Source organism: Coregonus lavaretus (genome assembly GCF_964263955.1).
Source record: "Coregonus lavaretus genome assembly, chromosome: 2".
Classification (NCBI taxonomy): Eukaryota; Metazoa; Chordata; class Actinopteri; order Salmoniformes; family Salmonidae; genus Coregonus; species Coregonus lavaretus.
This window is the reverse complement of record NC_139989.1, coordinates 38,152,294-38,172,465: the sequence shown is the minus strand read 5'-3', so window position 1 is coordinate 38,172,465 and position 20,172 is coordinate 38,152,294. Positions and strand designations below refer to the sequence as shown.

Sequence of the window (20,172 nt, the reverse complement as noted above, 5' to 3'; positions counted from 1 at the left end):
CTCTCTGTTGCAGCGGCGCACAAATGCCCAGTCCCTGCTGTTGTAAGCGACCATAGCCGGTCCCCTACGATTCGAGTACATGTAAGTACCCTAGCAAAATTCCTTTATGTAGGCTTCTAAAACAAAACATGTTGAAAGCCAATTTACAATGGGAATTGTTTAGCTTTTCGTTCATTGTAAATGACACCGTGAGTTTTAGTGCGCCTTTGCCACAACTAGATTACAACAGTTGATTCGACTCAAATAAACTTACACATTTTAGGACATGGTTCATTTAATTCATTTGCATTTAAAGACCAATTTGATCTATTAATCGTATAGCTACACAGTTAGTTAGAAATACGTCTCCAGTGCGCACGAATGGCAAGGAAAATAGACCTGGAATTGTGTCCCCATTGGAAGGTCTTTCCCCATAAAAAAAAAAAATCATTGACATGTGGTATCAAATAGTGATTATACTCTGTTAATAGATCTGTAATATCAAACTGCAGAGAGACTTGGTCGGCCTAATGTCATTATCTTGCCAAACATTTGACTTGAGACTTGTTTGCGTAGGAAAATTGTTCTCATTCGTGTCATGGCTCATGTCTTGTTTTGTCATCATTGTGGTGGTTTTATTATCTGAGTTTTTTCATACTATATTGTGAGATCATATTCTTGGGTACATATTTGGTGGTAATGATGTTTGTTGCCATGGTGTTTTCTTGAAGTGGTGAGCTACTGACTGTATTGTGGCTGATGTAGAGGGTGGAAGTTGGAGTGGGCTGGTATATCAACTAGGACTGAACTATATGTACAGAAAGGGACAGTGATGTCATGTCATCATTGATACTTACATGTAAATCATGTGATTTAGGCTAGATCTTTTGGATGCCATCTGGCATTGGTGGAGCAAAATATTCCCAATTGTTCACACTTGGATGTCACACAGTAAACAACTGTTAATGTGTCATATCATTCCATCATCCATTGTATGAGGGGCGGAGGAGGAGGAGAGCTACAGCTGCTGTAGAGGCATTATGTTCCTTAGTGTACACAACTCCTAGAAGCTGCAGTTGTTATCATTTCTAAACTAAATTAGAGTGTATTTGTTTAGGCTCTGCAAAACTCTGCCACTGCCCCAGTGATAGCAGCATTCTGAGCTATTTAAACCCAGAGCCTTTTATTGTAAATAGAAGGCTCTGTTTAAATATATCCCTAACTCACCTGCATCACATGTCCATTGTGTCCAGTGATTATCCAGAACATGGGTACAGAGAGAGGTAACACCACGTAAGCCTTCCGCATGTTTCGGTTCGGCTAGCGCCTAGCCAAACCGAACGAGTGTGCTCGCATACTCCCTTAATAAACCTTCGCTTGAAAATCGAGAAAAAAAAAAGCGGCAGTAGTACTGTTTGTCCATCTTGAGACTCCGTGGCCAGTATACGCTTCCTCAAAATAATCGAAAATAACTCAAGAAATCTGTCATTTAGACATTTTTTGCAGAGGAGATCGTTTTACATCTAACTAAGATGTTTGGTGCAGTATTTCGCAATTTGCATGAAAACGATTAGTCTCTCATTGAATGACAACAAACACTTCATTGAAGAATCCCTACTGTTGACCAATCACCGAAGAAGGGGCGTAGACATCGGCTACCGACTTCAATTTGGTTTGAGAAAAAATTTAATGTGCACAAACAGCCGAAAAAAGCCTTGCCGAAGACCAGAACGAACAAAAAGGCATCATAATATATGCACAAACTGTTCAGAACTGTTTCAGCTGGGAAGCATGCGGACGGCTTTAGAATGTGAAGAGTGGATGGAAAGCCACCGCTCATTTGTCCTTAAATTACTCTGCTGCCCAGTGGGGGGCTACAGATCTAATCGCGTGTAATTCCTCTCTGTCTCTTTAATCTGGACTTCACAGTCTGCTCCTGTCCTGAATTTGGTGACATCATCTGATGTAACATATCACCCCTTTAACTTCAATGAGGGAAGATGTGAGATCAGAGACCCCATGGTTGGAAAAAACCCATTGCATTTGTACTGGAAGTTATAAGGTTTAGTATGGACATTATCTATGAATAATCCTTTTATAATTATAGATTACTGTGTGGGCATTTTGAGTTCTGTTAAACCCAAAAAACATATAGGGTACGGGGATACCTAGTCAGTTGCACAACTGAATGCATTCAACCTAAATGTGTCTTCCACATTTCACCCAACCCTTCTGAATCAGTGAGGTAATACCTCCTACATAACAGGAGGTTGGTGGCACCTTAATTGAGGAGGACAGGCTTGTTGTAATGGCTTGAGCGGTATAAGTGGAATGGTATCAAACACATGGTTTCTATGTGTTTGATGCCATTACATTCACTCTGTTCCAGCCATTATTATGAGCCGTCCTCCCCTCAGGAGCCTCCACTGTCCTGCACTACATGACCAAAAGTATGTGGACACCTGCTCATTGAACATCTCATTCCAAAATCATGGGCATTAATATGGAGTTGGTCCCCCCTTTGAGCCTTCCCACTAGATTATGGAAGATTGCTGCAGGGACTTGCTTCCATTCAGCCACGAGCATAAGTGAAGTTGGGCACTGATGTTGGGCGATTAGGCCTGGCTCGCAGTCGGCGTTCCAATTCATCCCAAAGGTGTTCGATGGGGTTGAGGTCAGGGCTCCGTGCCGGCCAGTCAAGTTCTTCCACACCGATCTCGACAAACCATTTCTGTATGGACCTCGCTTTGTGCACTGGGGCATTGTCATACTGAAACAGGAAAGGGTCTTCCCCAAACTGTTGCCACAAAGTTGGAAGCACAGAATCGTCTAGAATGTCATTGTATGCTGCAGCGTTAACACTTCCCTTCACTGGAACTAAGGGGCCTAGCTCGAACCATGAAAAACAGCCAGCCCCAGACCATTATTCCTCCTCCACCAAACTTTACAGTTGGCACTATGCATTCGGGCAGGTAGCGTTCTCCTGGCATCCGCCAAACCCAGATTTGTCCGTCGGATGCCAGATGGTGAAGCTTGATTCATCACTCAAGAGAACGCGTTTCCAATTTCTTGTTAACAAACTATAGTTGTGGCAAGTCGGTTAGGACATCTACTTTGTGCATGACACGAGTAATTTTTCCAACAATTGTTTACGGACAGATTATTTCACTTATAATTCACTGTATCACAATTCCAGTGGGTCAGAAGTTTACATACACTAAGTTGACTGTGCCTTTACAGCTTGGAAAATTCCAGAAAATTATGTCATGGCTTTAGAAGCTTCTGATAGGCTAATTGACATCATTTGGGTCAATTGGAGGTGTACCTGTGAATGTATTTCAAGGCCTACCTTCAAACTCAGTGCCTCTTTGCTTGACATCATGGGAAAATCAAAAGAAATCAGCCAAGACCTCAGAAACAAAATTGTAGACCTCCACAAGCAATTTCCAAACGCAGCCGTCTTACCGCAGCCGTCCTTGGGACCACGCAGCCATCATACCGCTCAGGAAGGAGACGCATTCTGTCTCCTAGAGATGAACGTACTTTGGTGCGAAAAGTGCAAATCAATCCCAGAACAACAGCAAATGACCTTGTGAAGATGCTGGAGGAAACAGGTACAAAAGTATCTATATCCACAGTAAAACGAGTCCTATATCGACATAACCTGAAAGGCCGCACACCAAGGAAGAAGCCACTGCTCCAAAACCGCCATAAAAAAGCCAGACTACGGTTTGCAACTGCACATGGGGACAAAGATCATACTTTTTGGAGAAATGTCCTCTGGTCTGATGAAACAAAAATATAACTGTTTGGCCATAATGACATCTGACTTAGTTACACCAGCTCTGTCAGGAGGAATGGGCCAAAATTCACCCAACTTATTGTGGGAAGCTTGTAGAAGGCTACCTGAAACGTTTGACCCAAGTTAAACAATTTAAAGGCAATGCTACCAAATACTAATTGAGTGTATGTAAACTTCTGACCCACTGGGAATGTGATGAAAGAAATAAAAGCTGAAATAAATAATTCTCTCTACTATTATTCTGACATTTCACATTCTTAAAATAAAGTGGTGATCCTAACTGACCTAAAACAGGGAATTTTTACTCGGATTAAATGTCAGGAATTGTGAAAAACTGAGTTTAAATGTATTTGGCTAAGGTGTATGTAAACTTCTGACTTCAACTGTATAGTGTATCTCCCTAGAAATGTCCCTGAGCAGGACTGTCCATACTCACTCATCTGACAGTCTAATTTCTCTCTCAACAAGCACACACATGCAAAACCTCCATCCTGGTTACTAGGTTGCCTGGCTGTTTGAACACAAACAAGGATCTGAACCACTAACCATATATAAATAATGACATCACCACATTTGTATTCTCAATCAGTAGGGACTTGAGCCATTGGCTAGGCTGCCAAAAATTGGTGTGTAGTCTCCCGAGTGGCGCAGTGGTCTAAGGCACTGTATCGCAGTTCTAGCTGTGCCACTAGAGATCCTGGTTCGAATCCAGGCTCTGTCGTAGCTGGCCGCGACCGGGAGACCCATGGGGCGGCGCACAATTAGTCCAGGGTAGGGGAGGGAATGGCCGGCAGGGATGTAGCTCAGTTGGTAGAGCATGGCGTTTGCAACGCCAGGGTTGTGGGTTCGAAAAAAAAAAAAATTATGTATGCACTCACTAACTGTAAGTCGCTCTGGATCGTCTGCTAAATTACTAAAATGTAGCGTGGGACTGGGGTGAAAGAGGGATATGAAACATAGTGTCCGTGACTACCTCAGCTCTGTTTACAATGACATGCGGGGATATATAATACTCACCTTCCGTTTTGCCTCATTAAAACCTCTCTAGTACAAGTTGATTCAACTTTATCTTGGCAAATAGTGTATACAGTATCATTGCTCTGTGTATTCCTAGCGAGTACTAACTAGTCTGCTCATCCGGGTGCTTTAGAACATGCTTGTCAACTAGTGTTACTGGATTAGGGGCTGATGATCCATGCTGAGCTCCAATGGCAACCAACCTCTCTCGCCCAATCCAGCCCTGCCTAGCCTGTCACATGACCTCTACACCGGTCTGCCACAAAGATGGACACTCTCTGTCTCTGTCTTCATTGTCTTACTCTCACTCATTTACATGGTATTGGGACGTTTCTCATCTTGCCCGCTCTTACTCTTGACAAGGTAGGGCTATACTAACCAAGCTGTCTCTATTCTTGTGGTAGTCAATTTTGTGGTTGTGTTGAACTTGACCTCACATACACAAACATACACACATGAGCACACACACATACACACATGAGCACACATAAACACCTGCCCTTCTGATCTTGATGTCCCGTGGGGATCACTGCGTCTGACAGCTCAGCTTTCGGTGCATCGCCTTTTGCTGTCGTCTGCGGTAACGTCAGATTTGCAGATTCACCCGGCTCTATGTTAGTCGTTTACCTCACACTGTCTGAGAGTAGTAGTCAAAGTCAGGAGTGACTGCAAAATCAATTTAAAGTCAATCATGTCTTCTACATATAAGCTTGCAATGGCAATCTGGAAGACACTGTCTCACACCATTCCCAATACTCCCAGAGCAAGCGGTGTATCTACAGTGTAAACGATGTCCGTGTTTATGGTGATGGTGAAACCACAGAGTACAGTGCCTTTAGGCCTGCAGTACCTCTGCTGTACTAAGTCCTATGAGTCCCATGGCTCTCTCCGCTCATTGTTCCATAGGCCCCATTGTGTTTCAGCTGTAGGGGGAAAGGGACAGGAATGCTGACGCTAACATTTAGCCATTTCAGGACACACAGGACACACCAATTTTTGGCGGCCTAGCCAAAGTCCCTACTGATTGAGAATACAAATGTGGTGATGTCATTATTTATATATGGTTAGTGGTTCAGATCCCTGTTTGTGTTCAAACAGCCAGGCAACCTAGTAACCAGGATGGAGGTTTTGCATGTGTGTGCTTGTTGAGAGAGAAATTAGACTGTCAGATGAGTGAGTATGGACAGTCCTGTTCAGGGACATTTCTAGGGACGTACACTATATATACAAAAGTATGTGGACACCCCTTCAAATGAGTGGATTCGGCTATTTCAGCCACACCCGTTGCTGACAGGTGTATAAAATCCAGCACACAGCCATGCAATCTCCATAGACAAACATTGGCAGTAAGATGGCCTTACTGAAGAGCTCAGTGACTTTCAACGTGGCACCGTCATAGGATGCCACCTTTTCAACAAGTCAGTTCATCAAAATTCTGCCCTGCTAAAGCTGCCCTGGTCAGCTGTAAGTGCTGTTATTGTGAAGTGGAAACGTCTATGAGAAACAATGGCTCAACAGCGAAGTGGTAGGCCACACAAGCTCACAGAACGGGACCGCCGAGTGCTGAAGCGCGTAGCTGGTAAAAATCGTCTGTCCTCGGTTGCAACACTCACTACCGAGTTCCAAACTATCTCTGGAAGCATCGTCAGCACAAGAACTGTTCGTCTGGGGCTTCATGAAATGGGTTTCCATGGCCGAGCAGCCGCACAAAAGCCTAAGATCACAATGCGCAATACCAAGCGTTGGCTGGAGTGGTATAAAGCTCGCCACCATTGGACTCTAGAGCAGTGGAAACGCGTTCTCTGGAGTGATGAATCAAGCTTCACCATCTGGCAGTCCGACGGACAAATCTGGGTTTGGCGGATGCCAGGAGAACGCTACCTGCCCGAATGCATAGTGCTAACTTTAAAGTTTGGTGGAGGAGGAATAATGGTCTGGGGCTGTTTTTCATGGTTCAGCCTAGGCCCCTTAGTTCCAGTGAAGGGAAATATTAATGCTACAGCATACAATGACATTCTAGATGATTCTGTGCTTCCAACTTTGTGGCAACAGTTTGGGGAAGGCCCTTTCCTTTTTCAGCATGACTATGCTCCCGTGCACAAAGCGAGGTCCATACAGAAATGTTTTGTGAAAGAACTTGACTGGCCTGCACAGAGCCCTGACCTCAACCCCATTGAACACGTTTGGGATGAATTGGAATGGCGACTGCGAGCCAGGCCTAATCGCCCAACATCAGTGCCTGACCTCACTAATACTCTTGTGGCTGAATGGAAGCAATGTTCCAACATCTAGTGGAAAGCCTTCCCAGAAGAGTGGAGGCTGTTCTAGCAGCAGAGAGGGGACCAACTCCATATTAATGCCCATGATTTTGGAATTAGAAGTTCGACGAGCAGGGATCCACATACTTTTGGTCATGTAGTGTACATTCCCAATGACATGTTAAGTACCATGTTATTGGTAGAGGATCAGAATGAATACTGTAGCTTACATAAACCATGACTGGGTTTGAACAACCAGCGAACTATACCATCTCTGGGTAGGCCTGTTTGAGATATAATTTACTTTGTAAATGTAATATTTTGTTTAGTTAGTGAACTTACTACTTGCCGGACATGTCTCCAACTGTTCAGCTCGCTAACATAGGAAGCACTAACTAATGTTGGAAGCTAGAGGGACTAATATTGTCCAACCTTAATGATAACCAGTGGAATTCTACTGGAGGGGAAACCTGCAGAAAGTCAGCCACGTACTGTAGGACTGAAGTGAAGCTGACTGGCTGGATGGCTGGCTGGATGGCTGGATGGCTGGCTGGCTGGCGGTGGTATAGGGTTTCAGTGCAAGGGGAGATTCCTGCCTTGCAGAGCAGCCTACAACAGGTCATCTTACAGGGCTTCAGCAGGAAAGAGGAGAGCGAGAGAGAGAAGAGAGAAAGACATGGGAAGAAAAAGAGGGGGCAATTATAATGTAGCTGGTTGTCTACAGATGGCATACTGCTATAAAATGAGATGAAGCAAGACGCTGATTTTATCAGGGACATTTTAAATAGGTGTGGTTTGTTTGGGTTCAATGCTATGTGGGTGTGAGAGAGACTTGTGTAAATTCTGGCTACTGTAAATTCTTTAGCTTTTTGTTTCATCATAGCGTCATGTTATTTGATTTAATAGTGCACTTGTAGGCTGGTGGAATGTTTATGTCGTAGGGATTGACTTACTGAAGAACATACGGATGTGAAACAAACAATTAATCAATTATTCAACTGGTAGGGAATGAATGTGTGGCTAACTGATTGAGAAAGTCGAGATTGCACAGTTATCTGATGTTTCTATTGCGCCCTCTGTCTCAGCAGTGCGATGAGCTCAAAGGAATGATTAGTCTGTCTGGCAGTCTACTGATTGGAAGAAGACATTCCCAATGCCAACAACGGAGGTGCTGATTGGTTCCACATGCCAACTTTGGACCTTATGATTGGTGAAGCACTTTAGGATATCCGACTGGTGTTTGCAGTTGTTTGGAGCACACACTAACTTACTGGAGGAGGATTTGGTTTTTGAACCTCCATTTATCCTTTGGTGTTTGATAGCTGAGAAGTGACGTAGGAGGGAATCTCTTGAGGTTTGAGTCATCAATGCCCAGGTCATTGTTAAAGGAGACCTACTGAGACCTTCTGACTTACGGACAGACAGGGAGAGGAACAGGCAGCATGGACACTGTGGAGAACCCTGACTTGGAGCCCAGATCGGAGCGGATCGCTCGCTACAAGGCCGAGAGGAGGCGGGAGCTGCAAGAACGCTATGGCAACATGGAGGAGCTCCCATCCAAGTGGGTGAGGAGGGATGGGACTCTCATGAACTCAGACGGTGCCCCTCCCTTCACAGACAGGACCCTCTCTGGGGGGGTGAACGACAGAGCGGGGGGGCTGGAGGGGGGCAGGAGGGGCCTCCACTGGGAAAGCAACACCCCACTGGAGTCAGAACCTCGGAGAGTCTCCAACGGCTTTGAGGCAGACACTTCTGCAGACCCAACATACCTCCAAAGGTGAGTCCCTTCCATGTGTAGCCGATCAACCCCATCAGGAACACAAGTAAACAAAGAGTGAGGCAGCAGACAGGTTGCATACACTGACAATTCCCTTTGTTTCTGTGTGTGATGTGACACTACATGCTGACTCAGACCACTGAACCTGGTTATGCTGAAAGTGTGCAGGTAATGCCTACTGGCCATCAGTGAATTGTTGTGTTATACAATATCAGGCCATGTACACATAGAGTAACAGCTACAACAGACTGGCCTTTTCCCTGTTCCCTAACTACAGATTGATGAATAGAAACAACCATATTATGTGTAACCACCTCTTAAAACAACCCCCCTCCAGTCACCAAGCTCCTTCTCCAGTGAACATTCTCTCATGTGACCTTTCAGCCCCGTAAAACAGTTGTCAGAGTTCACCTGTGCTTTATGGCCTTTGTTGCTAATTCAAGCGGAGAGCGCTAAACCTGGCTCCCAGCGGGGTGCAATACTAGTACAGCAGAGATCACATTGATTCCTCCATGTGTGTTTTATACCCTACTGACCTGGACTCCCTTTCCTTTAAGAGATACAATACTTTGTCAGGGTTGCTCTTTAGGAATTGGCAGTGTTGTGGTAGTTTGCCACTTTCCTTACGCCACCTACCTCCCTCCTCCCCCGCCTCCAGGCAGTGTTCCTCTGGCTCTGCCGGCATGTTGAGTGGGGGGAAGCCCCTAGCTCCCCCAGGCCCCCCTGGACCCGACTCGGCCCAGCTGCAAACGCGGGTGTCGGTGGGCCAGCTGAGGAGTGCCCTGCTGCAGCAGACCGGAACTGTAACACAGCCTGAGAAAGTGTAGGGTCTCCTGCATGAAACGGCCTGTGTGTGTGTTGTTATTCTGAATATGTGTGGGTGTCAGTCTCTTTGTGAAGTCTTCTATGTGTCTCTGTTTGTCTCTGTTGGTATGCATCTACATTGTGTATTAGTGGGAGTTGTCCCACTGCTTCCAGTCTCTCACTATCTCTCTCTCCCTTTCTCTCCTGATGCTCACCCTGTTCCTCTGTGGTTGGGAATAGTAGCCCTGACAGTGGCCTTGCGGCCTCTTCCCTTGACCTGGCTGTTAAGCCGGGCTCGGAGGGGGGACGGCGGCGCACCCGTCGCTACCTCCCTGGGGTGTCAGGCGGGGGCCGCAAAACAAACGAGCGCTTCAGGACACAGCCGATCACAGCCTGTGAGGTACAGGAGAGCGGCGGGTAGGGACTGTGTGCTGCGGCCCGCCGTATCAACCATATCATATCAGAGCATGCAGGTCAAGCCTGGGGCTCATCTGGAAGACTCTGCCCTAGTTTGGTTACTCTTCAGGTGGAGAGGTTTGCAGTGTTTTGTGCCATTGCAGTGTTGTTGTTTTTTTGCTGATACGTTGTGTTGATAGTGTGTGATAATGGTTTGCGTGTGTGATAATGGTTTGCGTGCATGTAAATGCTTTCCAGATATGTACTGTCCTCTCATAGAGGAGCATCTCTTCTTGTGGTTATGTATTGAAATATTTTGCCCTTGGTACACTGGCAAGAGGCATGATTTGCATGTATGTTTGCATCTGTTCATGGCCCTTAATACCAAAACCATGACATGAACAGTGTTGCTATGTTGAGCATGCAGATATGGCACAGGAGCCTGGGCCTGTGTGTGAGATACAGTTACCCACACAGACAATGGAGAGAGAGTGAAAAGAGAGAATTACACCAGGCAGAAATGAGCATGGTCAAACTCCTCTCATCTTTTGTCTTGTGTGTATGTTTCAGCCAATGACCTCATGTTGATTCTCTCTCTCTCTCTCTCTCTCTCTGTCCCACAGGCTGCTAGAAGCAGAGGAAGAGGAGAACGCTAAAGGTAACGAACCCCGCCCACCTGGGGTCACATGGCCTGTTTTTGTTTGCCACACACAAACGGCTGATTCATGGCCTATTGGACTGCCTCTGTACTGCCTCTGTACTGCCTCTGTACTGCCTCTGTACTGCCTATGCACTGCCACTGTACTGCCTCTGTGTTAACTGAGTGGGGGGAGAGAGGGACAGAGAGGAACACAGAGAGAGAGACACAGAGAAAGAGAGGGACAGAGAGAGAGAGCGAAATAGCGAGAGAGAGAGAGAGAGAGAGGGTCACAGGCATAGTGCTGTGTGGCTTGCCAGGGATAATGTTTAACACAGTGACAAAGGAGAGCAGGTGCTCTCTCTTTCTCTCTCTCTCTCTCTCTCTCTCTCTCTCTCTCTCTCTCTCTCTCTCTCTCTCTCTCTCTCTCTCTCTCTCTCTCTCTCTCTCTCTCTCTCCCCCTCTCCCCCCTCTCTCTCGCTCTCTATCACAGAAATGCCGACATGAGAGATAGGAGGTGGCAAAGAGCTCTGATCAGCACTTGTCTCTACAAGTAGCGTGTGATAAAATGGCTCAGCAGGCTGCTGTAATAGGCTCTGTCATCACACAGTAGCTGAGAGACAGACAGACAGACAGACAGACAGACAGACAGACAGACAGACAGACAGACAGACAGACAGACAGACAGACAGACAGACAGACAGACAGACAGAGGAAAAGGGGGCGGACAACACAGGGTCAGAAGGGATAGCTGTTTTTTTCTATTTTCACTCAAAATCAACCGATAATATAAACACACAAACCTATATCAACTAATAGTTACTGTATAACAGTACGTTTATAACAGTAAACCTAATGAATATACTCTGACCTCTACTTACACTCAACCCCAGCTCCAGAGCTGCCTTTATAGAACATCTATAATAAACAGAACATCAAATAAATCAAGGGCTTTTATTTTTAAACACTCCACCAGACCCAGATGGGCACAGGGTGACGGTAGAATGTTGAAGTTCCTCTGTGGTGATGGATTTATGAGCCATAAAAGTACCTTACCGCCACTATAAAAATTGTCCACACTTCTACACAGTAACTGTCCAATAAGTTCTCTCTCATACATTAATTTGTATGTCCACCTAAAATACATGATTAAATAGCCATTGAGAGCATTGTTAGAAACAACAGAGACAGTTGACACTCACATGATCAGTGATGCTGACCAACTGCCCAACTGCGTGGTCAAAAGGATGAGCTGTGTGGTCATTAAGTTCAGGCCAGGTGAGAGGAGAAGTAGCCAGCTAGCAGTGCCAGCTGAGAGATAGTGGTGGTGGTGCCATGTGTCAGTGTAGTGAATGCCAGGTGCAGGATGACAAGCAGGGCGATGACCTCACATGAAGGGATTAGTCACAGAGATCTGTCTATCTCATTGTGTCGCAGTGGACTGATGTGTATGTACTTACCTCTAATGCATTTACCTCAGTTTGCCTGACTTGATGTATATATTTAATGTAATGTATTTTCCCCCCAGCTGATGTGAAGACAGACGACAGAGCCAAGATGAGTGTGGCGGCCAAGATGTCTCTGTTTAAAGTAAGCACGTCCATCTATCTCAGCCTTGGCTGTGAAACAGGACCCCCTCCCAGGACCCCCCTCCTGTTCCCTTGTACCATGCTGTCCGTCTCCATGCCTGATCACAAAAGGTCATCACCATGGAGATCAGTGGGGCTACACAGGGCTTATGTCTCACAACTGCACATCAACAGACACAACAGAGCCCATAGAGAGAGAGAGAGAGAGAGAGAGAGAGAGAGAGAGAGAGAGAGAGAGAGAGAGAGAGAGAGAGAGAGAGAGAGAGAGAGAGAGAGAGAGAGAGAGAGAGAGAGAGAGAGAGAGAAGAGAGAGAGAGAGAGAGAGAGAGAGAGAGAGAGAGAGAGAGAGAGAGAGAGAGAGAGAGAGAGAGAGAGAGAGAGGAGAGAGAGAGAGAGAGACCTGGCGGCTGCTCACCTTACAGTCACGGAGCAACGCATGATGGGCCAGCAGGCTGAGCATGCAGAACCCCCCCCCCCCCCCCCCCCCCCCCCCCCCCCCCCCCCATATTTCACTCCTGGTGGGTTTTAGTCGCCTTAGCATCTGTCAAACCCAGGTGAAAGGTAGCCAGGGACTATAAAGCCATGAACAGCCATTAACAGGTGGTTATAATTAGCCTGTAGCTGGCTCCTGTCAGGCTGGCTGGTGGAGGAGGGAGGCAGGGCCAGGAGGGAGGGGATTGAGGGGATATGGTACGCTACTGAGAGAGCTCTGGTTACACTGTGCATTCTATCCCTCTCCTCTACCTCCTTACGTAGGCTACCCACAGCACCTTACAGATCCCTGGTTTATTCACCAGCTATCCAACCCACTTCCGCTGCATATAGTACTGTACCTCCATTCACATGTCAGGAAAGAGAGAGACTTTCAATGAAAGAGATGAAAAACTAGAGGACATTTCTGTAGTTTCTCCTGTTATTGTTTCAGTAGAGTGAGACAGTCATTTCAACCATTATATGCTCTGTTTGATCTAAATGTTGATTATACACCGGTGGCAAAGGCATTATTGTGCAACATGTAATGGTCAGATATTACGTATCAAATATCAACATAAATGTTATGAATGACTATTTCTCTCTCTCTTTCTTTCTCTCTTCCCCCACTTTCTCTCTGTTGCAGGCGCTAGAGAAGACCGCAGCCCCTGAGGCCTCCTCCTTTCTGAAGCCTCGTTCTGGCAGCGTCACGTATGAACGCAGAGTACGACGCGGCAACGAGCACCGCTCACTCACTCAGCCAATCACCTGTGAGGAGATGGTGGTGGCCACCAGGTGAGCAGGGTCGAGTCACACCTCGATGGTCAATGGACAAGGAGATATTGTATCTGTGGGCAGTGAGGTGTTGGCAGACAGTATGCAAAAGACACACGTTCAAATTCCTTGCCCAGTGAGGGGGTTGTGGAATCCACATGGAAGGCAGGTCATGAGATCATAACTGATTATAGTTGTGATACGTTTATGGTATACGGTTTCTGTAGATTCGTCGCTCTAGCACATTCCGATATGGATTTAAAGCCAATGTTATCAAAGTAATCTAAAATAATTCATAGATTTTAAACAAAAAACACTTTCTGTTTGTCATAAATTGACAATATGAGATGAAAGGCCATTTCATAACGAGTTCAGGAAGTCATGCTAGAGCCCTGTGCAATGTTCAGAAGGGTGGGGGCAGAAGTCTTAATCAAAGAGACCTTAAGAAAAATATGCCACATTTTACTAACACTAAACATACAAATATGTATTTCACCGTTATAATGAAGATGAAATCTTATAGCTAGTCGTTTTAAAACTTGATTGTACTATATTTAGAATGCATACAGTGGGGAAAAAAAGTATTTAGTCAGCCACCAATTGTGCAAGTTCTCCCACTTAAAAAGATGAGAGAGGCCTGTAATTTTCATCATAGGTACACGTCAACTATGACAGACAAAATGAGAAAACAAAATCCAGAAAATCACATTGTAGGATTTTTAATGAATTTATTGGCAAATTATGGTGGAAAATAAGTATTTGGTCAATAACAAAAGTTTCTCAATACTTTGTTATATACCCTTTGTTGGCAATGACACAGGTCAAACGTTTTCTGTAAGTCTTCACAAGGTTTTCACACACTGTTGCTGGTATTTTGGCCCATTCCTCCATGCAGATCTCCTCTAGAGCAGTGATGTTTTGGGGCTGTCGCTGGGCAACATGGACTTTCAACTCCCTCCAAAGATTTTCTATGGGGTTGAGATCTGGAGACTGGCTAGGCCACTCCAGGACCTTGAAATGCTTCTTACGAAGCCACTCATTCGTTGCCCGGGCGGTGTGTTTGGGATCATTGTCATGCTGAAAGACCCAGCCACGTTTCATCTTCAATGCCCTTGCTGATGGAAGGAGGTTTTCACTCAAAATCTCACGATACATGGCCCCATTCATTCTTTCCTTTACATGGATCAGTCGTCCTGGTCCCTTTGCAGAAAAACAGCCCCAAAGCATGATGTTTCCACCCCCATGCTTCACAGTAGGTATGGTGTTCTTTGGATGCAACTCAGCATTCTTTGTCCTCCAAACACGACGAGTTGAGTTTTTACCAAAAAGTTATATTTTGGTTTCATCTGACCATACGACATTCTCCCAATCCTCTTCTGGATCATCCAAATGCACTCTAGCAAACTTCAGACGGGCCTGGACATGTACTGGCTTAAGCAGGGGGACATGTCTGGCACTGCAGGATTTGAGTCCCTGGCGGCGTAGTGTGTTACTGATGGTAGGCTTTGTTACTTTGGTCCCAGCTCTCTGCAGGTCATTCACTAGGTCCCCCCGTGTGGTTCTGGGATTTTTGCTCACCGTTCTTGTGATCATTTTGACCCCACGGGTTGAGATCTTGCGTGGAGCCCCAGATCGAGGGAGATTATCTGTGGTCTTGTATGTCTTCCATTTCCTAATAATTGCTCCCACAGTTGATTTCTTCAAACCAAGCTGCTTACCTATTGCAGATTCAGTCTTCCCAGCCTGGTGCAGGTCTACAATTTTGTTTCTGGTGTCCTTTGACAGCTCTTTGGTCTTGGCCATAGTGGAGTTTGGAGTGTGACTGTTTGAGGTTGTGGACAGGTGTCTTTTATACTGATAACAAGTTCAAACAGGTGCCATTAATACAGGTAACGAGTGGAGGACAGAGGAGCCTCGTAAAGAAGAAGTTACAGGTCTGTGAGAGCCAGAAATCTTGCTTGTTTGTAGGTGACCAAATACTTATTTTCCACCATAATTTGCATATAAATTCATTAAAAATCCTACAATGTGATTGTCTGGAATTTCTTTTCTCAATTTGTCTGTCATAGTTGACGTGTACCTATGATGAAAATTACAGGCCTCTCTCATCTTTTTAAGTGGGAGAACTTGCACAATTGGTGGCTGACTAAATACTTTCCCCCCCACTGTATAAGTCATTTCAAGCCTTATACAGTTTTGTTGAATAGAAAATACATAATATAAAATATTTCATATTTTCATATTTGTACTGTGTACTTGAGCTTGTGTCCTGAAAAGTGACTACTACTCAGCAATTTATAACTATTTTTACCAGAACGGTGATTTTAATCTTTCTTGCAGTAAAAGCATTACTAGTTATTGTTTATGGCCCTCTCATGATAAATAATTACTTTTGGGTATGTCTATTTAGGCAGAAATCTACATTTTGCCATTACATTTAACAGGTTTAATGTTGTACAGTTTTCAATTGAAAACCTAGAGCTGGTAGGGTTTGTTCACTCATAATGGCGTCCCATCTGGCTAACTACATGTGTCCTTTACTGAGTTGGACAGAGAGATTCCTGCCTCTAATTGGAACAGGGAGCAGTCAGAGAGGAGGCTAAAACACTAATTTACTGCCACGCATTAAAAATATCTTGCATTGTGTTCCACAGTTTCCGTCAATCCACATTTTAATTAACAGGGCTGTTTCTCTGTTTTAACTATTCATCCATGACTTCCATTAACCACCCTTCTTCTCCTACCTATCTACCCCATGTCCCTGCAGCACCCCCCAGCCAGCGGAGTCACGCGAGGCCAATGCTGTGCAGGCCGAGGCGGAGGTGGTGGAGGACGATGAGAACAGTAAGCTGACTCTGAGTGAGAAGCTGGCTCTGTTCAACAAGCTGTCCCTGCCAGGGAGCCAGGGGGACGCCCCTCCTGATGCCCCCCCGGAGAGACGCAGGCAGAAGGGGGCACGCTACCGCACACAGCCAATCACTGTGGAGGAGGTCAGCCTGGTGAGTGGGTGTGGGACCAAGACATCCTCAGAGGAATGGAAGAGAGAATATTAGAGATGACATTGGCAATTGTGTGTGTGTATCTTTCTTTAACTGAGAAATGTAGATTGTGACACAGGTGATTCAGTGTGTGTATTAGTGCGAGTGTGTGTGTGTGTGTGTGAGTATACTGGATGTTGACGTGAGTATGAGTGGGTGAGTAAGTACACCAAATTAAATGTCACGCTCTGTGCCTCTAACTGTTGTGAGCACTGGATTGATCAATAGTTTTAATTGATCAGCATCAAGCCAATATCGACCATACCACTGTCCAGAGGGTAACACTACCCTAGCGCCCAATTCACACTAAAATTAGACAGGTCCAAAATGATGACTCAGAAATATGTAGTAACCTCTTCTTCTTATAGTTTTCATACTAATTTACACTATTGTGATGAGTAGAATTAGTAACCTCTTCTTCAAATTTTCATACTAATTTACACTATTGTGATGAGTAGAATTAGTAACCTCTTTTTCAAATGTTCATACTAATTTACACTATTGTGATGAGTAGAATCTATAATCTCCATGTCTCTGACAACATTCTCCTCTCTATGTCCTCCCTCAGCTCCAGAAAGGCCCCATCCAGCTGCCCCCGCTGCGCCTGTCCCCCACCCTCTCCGACCGGCAGCAGGAGCTGTCCGTCAACCTGATGCCCAGCGAGGTGTATCATGCCCAGACTCGACCCAGGGCCGACGTGGAGCCTAACACAGGACCTGACCCGTCCCAGCAGGGCCAACAGCAGTGCTGGGACTCGGAGCAAGGAGAGATCAGAGGCATCCTGAGGGAGAGCCCCTCTGCAGGACCAGAATGGGACCGAGACAGAGACACTGTGTGGGAGGACAGACAGCAGGACCAGAACGGAGGAGGGGAGAGGGGGAACGGGGTGGAGGAGAGGAGGGCAGTGAGACATGATAATGTACCAGTGCCTCATAGAGAGAGACCAGCCTCCTCTGCCCCCTGGAGACAGAGGAACAGGAACAGGAGGGAGACGGTGGCTGTGTGTGCCCCAGCCAGGCCATCCTCAGAGCAGGGTCACCCCAAGGAGGAGAGGCCTTCCCTGGCTGAACAGAGAGGGCAGATGGACCCCCCTGTGAACACCTCTGGGAGAGACGGGTACACAACTAACACAAGAGCCAACACACAGGCCTTTTAAATGATGTGTTTGTGTGTGAACGTTGAGGGATTGTTGTGACCCCGAGCATGTATTGACATTTGTGTGCTGAAGGAGGGATTTCTATTGCTGAGTGTCATGGAATGTTTGTCTTTGTGTTTTTAGGTGGGTGGGTGGGTGGGTGGGTGGGTGTGTGGGTGGGTGGTTGTGTGTGAGCGAGCGAGCATACGCACAAGAGAGAAATTTGCATGGCTATTTCTTAGACCTCCCCTCTATCTCTGTGCAGGCTGTCAGATGCTTCCAGGGAGGAGGAAGTGGAGGAGAGGGGTAGCTTAATGAGGAGAGACACCCCTCCCAGACAACACGTCCAGGTGACCTTGGCGGACCAGAGAAAGGTAAGACCAGCGGCCATCTTACTGGACCTCTCCTTAGTTGAAACACACACATAGACACCTTAGTCATAGCAGGCATGTACTGGGAATGGTGGGCAGTGGATGGATGCTGACATCACTGATTTGCATTGGAAATCTCAGACTGACTGAGCTCATGTGTTTTGGAGCAAGTTGGTTGGCTGTTTATAGTTGATTTGGGTCTGCACTTGTGTTTAGCATCTTGAATATGTAGGCTCAGAATCACAATGAGGCAAATCCAGTCTTAGCCTGGAAAGCAGAGCAGCGGACAGCTGTGGACACATCCTTCTCAGTCAGATAGATAGATAGAGCCACAACAGAAGGCTCCCAGCCAATCCCTACTCCCCAGGGTCTGTGATACTATGGCTTGGCCCCACTGTAACACTCCACACCAGCCCAGCCCAGAGAAAAGGCCCTGGCTTCCCCTTGTAATCTCTAATCCTCGGGGTGGCTGCCTGGAACCAGTGGGTTTAGTTTAACCTGTCAGTCAGGGAAAGAGGGGAGGATGAGGGTCACCAGGGGGACAAATCACAGGGGAGATTGGCCTGGATTTGGGAGGCATTTCAAAAGAGGGGATGCTGTCCGCACACTGCCCAAAAATTAAAAATAAATAGTATATTTATTTGGAAAAAGGTGAAAAGTACAAAGGTGCATAGTACGTGGCCAGGTAGGAGGAGTTAGTTAGCTGTCCTTTCTGTTCTTGAAGGTAGAACAGATATGTTGTGTAGGCTAGTTCAGAAAGCTGAGTGCTTAATATCAGAGTTTGAGTTATAGTTTTGCCATTCCACTGAAACCAAAGGAGCATCATAACATCATACCACCTCTACACCAGCCCTATACCTTACTGTGGTATGTGTTTAATATCATACCACCTCTACACCAGCCCTATATCTTACTATGGTATGTGTTTAATATCATACCACCTCTACACCAGCCCTATACCTTACTGTGGTATGTATTTGATATCATACCACCTCTACACCAGCCCTATACCTTACTGTGGTATGTGTTTAATATCATACCACCTCTACACCAGCCCTATACCTTACTGTGGTATGTGTTTAATATCATACCACCTCTACACCAGCCCTATACCTTACTGTGGTATGTGTTTAATATCATACCACCTCTACACCAGCCCTATACCTTACTGTGGTATGTGTTTAATATCATACCACCTCTACACCAGCCCTATACCTTACTACAGTATGTGTTCAATCTCTGAGAGCTACCTTGCATTACTTAGATATGGGTGCCACACCTAATGGTGCTAATGCCCAGGAATGGGCTGAATGGCTCAGAATGACATGGAATGTTAACAGATAGACTGAGAGGCTTCCATGAAAACCCTCTTGACCCCATTAGGCACCCTTAGCTGGACAGTGTTGACAGTTCTCTGTGCTGTGTGTGTGTGTGTGTGAGGGAGAGACCTCCATACCCTTGTAGATGGATCTCATTACCCTTCACCCTCTCTTTCTCCTGTTTGCCGTCTCATTTTATGCTACGCTCCTCTCACCCTATTTTTCTCTTGGCTTTGCTGACCACACCCCCTCTATGCTCCCATGCTGCCCCCTGTAGGAAGACAGTGAGATCTCCCATGATGCACCAGCTGTCAACCCTCAGTGCTGGGTAAGCGGAGTGCTGACTCTGTGGCACCCTATTCCCTACATAGTTCACCATATTGCCTACAAACATCTGTGTTTGGTTATTTCAACCTAACGTTTGACCCTGGTTTGTTGACCATGCTGCTAGTCCAAGTCATATCATATCTATTCTATTCTGTTCAACTCAATCCTGGGCTTTTTCCTTTATCTCCCTCCTCTCCTCTCCTCCTCTCCTCTCCTCTCCTCCTCCTCTCCTCCCCTCCTCCTCTCCTCTCCTCTCCTCTCCTCCTCCTCTCCTCTCCTCCTCCTCTCCTCCCCTCCTCCTCTCCTCCCCTCCTCCTCTCCTCTCCTCCTCCCAGGACCCTGTCTTTTCCTCTGTCTATTCTAACAGTACACCTCAATATGTCATGTGTTACAATCAGGTGAGTGTGTGTGTGCAAGCACACGTTCAGGTGTGAGTGAAGTGTGTCCATTGCACGCCACTGCCCTCAATATTCCATTT

The 20,172-nt window shown here is 46.1% G+C and overlaps 1 protein-coding gene across 1 annotated transcript in view; it reads left to right on the top strand.

The window, feature by feature from the left end:
- Window positions 1-20,172, top strand: part of LOC311144872 (supervillin-like) — a 31,591-nt gene continuing 11,419 nt past the window's right edge. The window contains exons 1-10 of the mRNA XM_084181033.1: window positions 1-81; window positions 8,142-8,833; window positions 10,657-10,691; window positions 12,199-12,260; window positions 13,377-13,525; window positions 16,272-16,503; window positions 17,111-17,658; window positions 17,943-18,051; window positions 19,645-19,695; window positions 20,030-20,092. Of these exons, the coding sequence (XP_084037159.1) occupies window positions 8,499-8,833; window positions 10,657-10,691; window positions 12,199-12,260; window positions 13,377-13,525; window positions 16,272-16,503; window positions 17,111-17,658; window positions 17,943-18,051; window positions 19,645-19,695; window positions 20,030-20,092 (1,584 nt within the window). The 5' untranslated portion in view covers window positions 1-81; window positions 8,142-8,498. The remainder of the gene's footprint in view (window positions 82-8,141; window positions 8,834-10,656; window positions 10,692-12,198; window positions 12,261-13,376; window positions 13,526-16,271; window positions 16,504-17,110; window positions 17,659-17,942; window positions 18,052-19,644; window positions 19,696-20,029; window positions 20,093-20,172) is intronic.